Raw genomic sequence first — 8,546 nt, forward strand, 5'->3', positions numbered from 1 at the left:
GAGTGCATGCTATCAACCTAATTAGGTTCATATATAAGCATTCATGATATCAATAGTTTTTCCTCATTGAGTGATATTACTTCAATAATAAGTTTGCTAAAGATAGAGTTTCATTAATCTTGAAGATACATATCAAAGTTTATCAATAAAAATACTTGGGAACTTTGAGATATGATAATTGTACCAAAACTAGTGTTTGATCAAATAAATTTCCTTGTGATGTAGGATGTGTCAAAATGAGCTAAAAAGGCATCTAACAAGCTTAATTAATTACCTTCCAATGAGATTAAATGTTTCATCTAATTCAAGGACTTGATTAGGCTAGGTTGTTTGAGCTTGGATGGAGTTGCTCTAGCCACATGTCTAATGGTTCTATTAGGGTGTGAAGAATCCAATGGTTTTTAAAAGAGATTCAGTTAATGAAGCATTAGTACTATTAATTTTTGAATGATTAATTAAGCAATTTGATTCATTTTGGGATAAATTTTTGTTGGATTACTTTGGCTAAGCTTAATGGGATAATTGCCTATGAATATTTGTGTCCAATTATGCCTAGGATGGAATAATTAGGTTTCTAGAGCAATCATAGTCCATTTTTTATCCAAATGTGTTATATGAGGTCTACATAGATTTACTTAGGTCGGTCCTCGATTTACCATGGCTCAAGGTTATCTTAGAGAGTAATAAATTATTATTGGTGAATTAAAGATACTTAAGCTTATCTATGCATAGATTTATTACTTAAATAGGATTAGGTAGGCTTAATTAGTCAATTAGTTTGTTTAATTCAAATGACTTTTTTCTTATGTCAAGGCTGGCTATTATAAGGTCAATTATATTAGTCATAATTTAATAAAGATGTGATTTGGCTAAATTAGTAAGGGTTATAAGTCTATATTTTGGTGGAATATGCTGGGTTAAAGTTTTCTAAACTAAATTAATTCCTTCATCCTCTAAAGGATTTCAGGTTAACCTAGGTTTTCTCTAAGGTTAAACTGAAGGTAAGGTTGAACTAATGCCATTCTTAATTAATAATGTCAATTTGTAATAGAGACACGGTAGCTAATGGAGGAAATTTCTAAATTCTAGATGAATTTTTTAAATAACTAGTTTGCTTGTTGGTTAATCTCATTCCCTTATCATATTCACAAGATTAATGAATATAGTCTAAAAACATTTCATTGGAAAACTTCTACTAGTGTAATTTGATGATATTCTTTTCTTTAGTTCATGTGAGAATAGACCTAGAATAATTAATGCTAGTTCTGATCAAACTATGTGAAGCCAAGTTTTATGTTAATTTTAAGAAGTGATTCCTTAGTCAAATTGAGGTCATCTTAATTGATTTTATGGTGTCTATTAGTTGACTGAAAGCATATCGTACAAAAATTGAAGTCATTCTTGATTGCCCAACCCCCTAAAATTTCACAAATGTCATGTGATTCCATGTTTAGCTGCCTTCTACAAAAATGTTTATTACGATTATAATTATCATAACATATCTTCTAAAACAAACAAAAGTTTATATGAAATGAAGTGTTATACTCATTAACTGATCACAACACAAAATTTTCTTATCCAAAATAATTATTGCCACTTGTCTTAAAACTTCAATTTCTATCAAACTCATTACTTTCATAAGACTTGGCCAGCAAGGTGATAAGCAGGGAGCTACCTCATCATCATCCAAAGCTTCAGTAAAACTCACAGTAACAAAAGCGAAAGGGCAGCCCAATTGCTATTTCTTCTTAGATTTACTTTTACATTTTTTGCCTTCACTAATAAGAATAACCTCATCCTCCACATTATCACCCAAGACATCCCCATCAACCCCAATAGAAGTCAAGATGTCCTCATCCATATCCAACCAATCAGTTTGAACCAAAGTAGAGTTATTGGACAATCGAGACAAATGGGCTTCCAAATCTATGTTAGACATAACAGAAATAGGAATATCCACAAACTTTGTGTTTTTTTTAGCAAGATTTATAATATGAGAAAAATCTGGCACAATAGAAGTTATAAAAATCTCACCAGATTGGCCACTTTCATCAAAACCCACCGCAATAGACCTAACACCAGAATTAGCCACAAAATCCACACCTGAATGGGTGACAGAAAGGTCATTACCATAACGATTAACATCACACACACCTAGTTCAATGTCAACCATACCCTGACAATTATGTTCGACATCTAAGATAGCTACCACTAGCAAGTGACGGATCCAATTCAGGAACATTAGGATTACCCGTGACATTAGCAACAACTAAGGGAGGGGAAGGTAATGGAACAACATGAAAATTTAGTCCAAACAAGTTCAATGGAGAGGTACTAACCTATTATGGAACAACCAATGTAGTAGGAGACGAAACAAAAAGGGAAATAGAAGCACCCTCAACCCCATCACCAAGGCCAACACCATTGCCCTCATTAGCAGCACTATCCGATTGAATTTGCGTAACACGCAAGGCCATCACCACCGGATCCCCACCCTCAACCCCATTGATACAGGAATTAGAAACAATCTTAGACTTCTCGTGATGCTTAGGCTGCAAATGAACACATTCCAAATTCGAATGCCCAACTGACTTGCAATGACCATAATATTTAGAGAATTCTTCCATTTCAACCAATTGGACATAACCAATCTTATTCGGGCCAAGACAAATACGATCCGGGTACCATTTGGTAATATCAATTTTTCGATAAGCACATGAGTAACATACGGATGGGAACCGGTAGCCGTAGCATTGTTCGTTTTCAGCGCCTTACCGAACAACGACCCCAAATTATGAAGAATACGAGAAGGGAAAAAATAGGGCACAAATTAGGAAAATAGACCCAAATATGTATAAGAGGGGATTCAACGTTAACATCAAAGAAAGGGGACCATTTGGTAAGCTTCATATAACAGTTAATGACGAAATAAGAACGATGGGAAAATACCCTACTATAATCGAAGTCATTGCTCAATTTGATCAACACATGCTTAACAATAAGCACCATAACAGAGAAAATTTCATTCAATTTGAGGTTAAAGAAAAATTTACAAATAGCATTGATGGACGGCCGACGCTCCGGGAAGAAACCAACCAAGGAAAACTCGAACGGCATCGCCAAAGCGAGCACCTCTTTCTCAGAAACTCAAAGAGAAGGTAAATCACGATGGGTGACCGCTTTAAGCTCGAGAAAAGTAGTCGGGGTCGAACCACCAGAAAGCGCCTCAAGAAAAGATTGAGAAGACGATTTACTGTCAAGGAATCTAATATCCTTCACGCGATTAACCGCCATGTCGACCAGAGAAAGGCCGGAGGAGGATAATTGCAAAAAAGACATACAAAACAAGAATAAGGACACAACAAAGCCAAGAAAAATTAGAAGAACCTGGACATATGCGGCCAGAAGAGGCCGAGAACAGCCGGCGGCTCGCTAGGAGCAAAACCTTAACAGAGCGCACAAGAAAGTTGAAGTGATCCCTAGGCACTTTTTTTTTCAAGATACATCTCATTACTTTACTATTTGGCTAAACTTAATTAATGAAAATATGTTAAGTAATAATTATCATTACAAAATCCTTAATTAACAAATATATTAACATGGCAAAAAAATTTAACAATAAAATTCAGAAAAATCTCCTAACAAAATATTATTTTTCTTGAAAAAATATTATGAATTTATGAGCATAGAAATTGAGTTCGGTAAGAACACAAATTAAAAAAAATATATAATACTATGATTTTTATTTTGTTCTTCATTTTGTGCGTTTAACATTGTTATTTTGTTCTTCATTAAGGTTAGTGTAACGATATAATCTTTTTAAATAATTTTACAAAGGGAATCATAATTTTTTAATAGTTCATAATATATGAAAAAAAAATGAAAATGTTGTATCAAACAAATTTCTTGTAAACAAACTAAAAAAAAAAAAATGCCAACGGGGCCGTTCTAGTCGTCTAGTCGCCCCAAAAGAAATCGATTTTTCTGTTAAATTAAAATTCAGAAGCTTCTGACATCATTTATATACAAACTTACAATCAACCTCACGGAAAACCTTCAACCAACAGAAGTAGATGGGACAAAATAAATAAATAAATAAGATAAGATAAAATCACAACGCATCGCCGGCCAGAATCCCCGCCCCCCGCCATCCTCTCGGCAATCTCTCCACCTGCGAAACCAACGGGCATACTTCACTAAGCTGGTTCACCAGCTGCAAGTAATGGCTGAGGTCGTGACACACCGCCACGTTCGCCGTCCGCCGACCGCTAACGCGAAGTTCCCGTCCAATATCGGCGTACACCCATCCGGATTTCGAAATCAGCCAGTTTAGTACCATCTTTTCTTTATCCCTCTCGTCAACGAAACCTGGCACCTTCGTGATGATATCACTTGTGTTCACAATTCGAAGCACCTTGCTCCCCTGCTCTTCCATCCGCCTCCGGAAGCTGGCATTGCCGACCCGCGGCCCGGCAAACGACACAACGGTCACCATTGGCCCAGAAGGACCCAGCATTGTCGACAGATCGTTTGCGGTGAGAACAGCAAGGGCGGCGCCGAGGCTGTGGCCGGTAATAGTGATGCTCATTTCGTCGCAACTGTATTGGTGGAGCAGGCGGCGGATCTCGTCGCGGACCTGGTCGCAGAGGCTACGGTGGGCGGCGCTGGAGGATGTAAAGAGGCTCCAGAACCCGCGCTGAACCATTGGATCCGTTCGCGCCGGGTCATGATCAGTCGGAGTGCAGGAAGGGGTAGGATGGGTCAGAGTGGCGCGGAGGTTATCAAGCCATTCGAGGGCGGTGACTGTGCCACGGAGGGCAATGACGATGTCACGGCGGCCTAAGCGTGCGAGTTCGGCTTCGTCATCGCAGACAGCAATGAAGCCGATCCAGCTGGTCTGGCGGGAGAGGGAAGCAGGGGCCCAGTGAGGGAGGCGGGAGCCCGAGGTGGCGTGGAGGTTGCGGGTGACGCGATAGCCGGAAAAAGGGAGTCCGGAGAGACGGAGAAGAGAGTGTTTGGGAAAGCGGCATGAGGCGTAGGAAGGGGAGGAGGTGTCCAGGTCACACGAAGAGTAAGTTGCTTGCACGAAACTCCCGTAGCGAAGGATTTCTGAACGGAGCGTGGGATCGAGGGGGTCAAGGAGGTTGTCCCAATTGTTAGCACCCTGAAATTCGGTCCACCGCTTGCCAAGCCGAATGGAGGCGGGCGGGCGGCAGGCGGCGGAGGAGGCGATGCGGTGGCTAGCGTGACGGGGTGTGGCAGTGTGAGATGGCCGGATGGAGGAGTACCACATTGAATAGCCAACGTTCTTAATTCCGTTGTCTTTTTCCCCCTGAAGTGATTAAGCTCTCAGAAGATTTTTTTTTAAAAAAAAAAAAAAAAAAATTTCTGAAGCTAAGAAGTTGGTATTGTTACGGTAAGCTAGCTGTTGCAGACGCGGCTGTTGTATTATTATATAAGAGAGGGAAGCCGGGACTGATTCAGAAGAAGTAGGTTTAAGTGAGACAAAGATGTAGATTTTGCTAAGAAGTCGTGGTTGATGGTGCAGGTTAAGGTGGGTAAGTGTGATGGTGGTGTAATGGTACGGCGATGCGCCGCAATATTTAGGGTAAATATGACTGGGAGATTGGTTCATACCGTTTTACGGCTGGTCGTTGGAGTCTCTACGACTACAGCGGACTATCGGGAGCGCGCAAAAAAGTGTCGGCTTTGCGCGTTGTCAGCTGTGCCACGGATGCACGGATTTGCGAACAGTTTTTTTTTTTAATTACATTTTTAGACTTTAATAGGGCCAACAATGATTCGCTTCGTTTTTTTTTTCCCGAAAAATTAGGTGCGAAGTCCATTTCTTTAATGTAAAAAGTGAATTACAAGAGAGCTATAAAAGAAAAAAGTTAGGACCCGATAAAAAGCTTATAGGAGGACAAAAAAATTCATAGCTTGTAACAAGAAAAATAAAAAAAGAAGCTAAAAAAATGCTAGAACAACTCGAATAACTAGAAAAATATCAAGGACTTAGAATGCGAAGCAAAACATGAACACTCAACAAATAGAATCATCGCGAGAGATGGTCACAAAGGCCCTTGGTTGTCAAAAGAGATCATCCAAGGGGTAGCTAGTAGACACTAGCATTCATCATAGTCCTTCCAAACTGCTCCTCATGGTAATATCAAAAAGTAAGACAACAATGAAAGAGTAGAACATGTAGACAGACAAAGCGCAGCTGAATTTTCAAGAAACAGAAATAGTTTCCCGTATCTCATTTATCTCTATACAACTAGTATTTATAGACAACTTACATACTTCAGTAAAATCTAAACCAATCCCAGACAGACACGTGGCAAATACATTTACATGGCTTTCTACTTACATCCCCCCTCAAATTGATGATGTATGATTATCCAACAATTTGGTTGTCATCTGTTTAAATCTGAAATTGGACAAAGGTTTGGTAAATATATCAGCAAGTTGGTCCTAAGTGCATATGTGGTGTACCGAAATCTGCTTGGTACGAATACAATCTCTGATAAAATGGCAATCAACCTCTATATGTTTCGTTCGAGCATGAAACACAGGGTTATTAGCTAACGCAATTGCCGAAGTATTATCACAAAAAACCGTGGTAGGTTCTTTTTGAGGAATGTGAAAATCTTTTAGTAAGTGTCGTAGCCATATAATCTCGGATGCCTCAGTAGCTAATGCTCGATATTCTGCTTCCGTAGATGATCTTGCAACCGTGGTTTGCTTTTTGACTTGCCAAGATATAATCGATTTTCCCAAAAAATTACAATAACCAGAAACTGATTTTCGGTCTTTCTGATTACTAGTACAATCAGAGTCTACATACCATATCAAAGTAAGATCATCATCGTGTAGTGCTATACCTTTGTCCGAAGAACCTTTAATATATCTCAGTTGTTAAGATAGTTGCTATTTACATGCTTTACATTTTCAAGTGTCCTTATAATTTTATCTTTCTTGATTAATATATATTAAAGGTGTCTGTTAGCGTATCCTGCAACGTAACACAACTTAGGGGGTAGGATGAGGAATTTTAATGGTTATTTTTTTAATATCGATACTACCATGATTCATGGTGACCCTGAAGCATAATTTATGTAAATAAGTTATAGAAACTTAATTAAATAATATATGAATTAAATTTTGAACTAATTCTGTAGGTATATGAAAGTTGTAAGTTGTTACAAGTGATCCTAATTGATTAATCAATGGGATACCCCAAGCTCGGTCCAATTCAAATTTAGGCAATATTTAAAAATGCAAGTTTGTTTTATTATACATATAAATAATGTTATGAGATTATATGGTGTATTGATACTTAAATTTTTTCCTAAAGCGTAACTTTGAAAAATTAATCCATTGAATTCAGCTTATATTATACCAATTAATGTATCTCGACTCAATGATGAATTCAATTGATGAGGCAATATAACTAATTGGTAATTAGATATGAGTACCTTATTCACTATTGATGGACACCGCCTACCTTGCAGTGGCAATCTGTAGAAGATTCAAAAAAGAACATTCAACTATGAAAGGTAACGCACTTTACTGTTTAGCTACAGCTGAGATTGAGAGACAAAAGCCTAGCGGAGCTAACATGGGAGTTAAAGCGCTTAGTGATAGTCCTTAGCCGTAAATGACTCGAATAGTGTCTGTGCATATTTCATGTGCCTAAGACAGCAGATAAAACACTGAATAATCATCTATTTTGGATAGAGATGGAAAGATATTATTCTTTGCGAAATTCCTACAAGATATAATTCATATCGTTTCTTATTCTCTAATTAGATGACTTAGACTTAATCAGGGTTTTAATCCTATGAGAGTTTCGCAAATGTTATCCCCCAAGAGAGAGTATGCCAACATTATAAGGTAAAACCCTAGGATGCGGTTCCTTACGAGAGCCGATTCGTCCTGGACGATTCTTGACTTCGTCTGGGACGAAAATTTTCCAGAGGACCAATCGCCACGGACGATGAATTTTTTTCGTACTGGACGAAAATTTTCATAGAGACAGATCGTCCTGGACGATTTTAATTTCGTCTGGACGAAATCTTTCGGAAAGGACCAGTCGCGCGGACGATAACTTATTTGTCTGGACGAAAATTTACAATGAACCAATCGTCCTGTCGATAATTATTTCGTCCTAGGACGAATAGGATTAGAAAATTTCGAGCAAGTTCCTATTGTTCCATGTGCTCTATAGGAGATAACTGTCTGAATCGGTCCAGTACGAATGGATATCGTCCGTCGTCAGGTTATAAATTTATATGATTCTCCTTATTGTGTGTGTGTTGTTTTTATTCATCAAATTACAATCACTCCCTTTCAATTTGGATTTTTAAAGACAAGTGTAAGCTTCAAATTTTACAAGTTCTCATGCTGAAATTTATTTGAAGTCTTCGTATTGGAGTTTATTTTCCTGAAATTAGTACAGCACAGGCAAATACATTCTTCTAAAAAAATTGTAGAGAACAGCACTTTAACAATAATGTTTGAATCATCAAAACTACATAATTGCA

The 8,546-nt window shown here is 38.1% G+C and overlaps 1 protein-coding gene across 1 annotated transcript; it reads right to left on the reverse strand.

Annotated features, from left to right (window-relative positions):
* Positions 1–4,111: 4,111 nt before the first annotated feature.
* On the reverse strand, positions 4,112–5,293 carry LOC110095784 (phospholipase A(1) DAD1, chloroplastic). The gene has a single exon (XM_020821460.1). It carries the CDS (start codon positions 5,291–5,293, stop codon positions 4,112–4,114), a length of 1,182 nt encoding a protein of 393 aa, XP_020677119.1.
* Positions 5,294–8,546: the final 3,253 nt, after the last annotated feature.

The sequence above is a fragment of the Dendrobium catenatum genome, unplaced genomic scaffold (assembly GCF_001605985.2).
Source record: "Dendrobium catenatum unplaced genomic scaffold, ASM160598v2 fragScaff_scaffold_1022, whole genome shotgun sequence".
NCBI lineage: Eukaryota > Viridiplantae > Streptophyta > Magnoliopsida > Asparagales > Orchidaceae > Dendrobium > Dendrobium catenatum.

What these genes read in the sequence shown, in the direction of transcription:
- LOC110095784 (XM_020821460.1), bottom strand. Translation starts at nt 5,293, where the DNA reads ATGTGGTACTCCTCCATCCGGCCATCTCACACTGCCACACCCCGTCAC.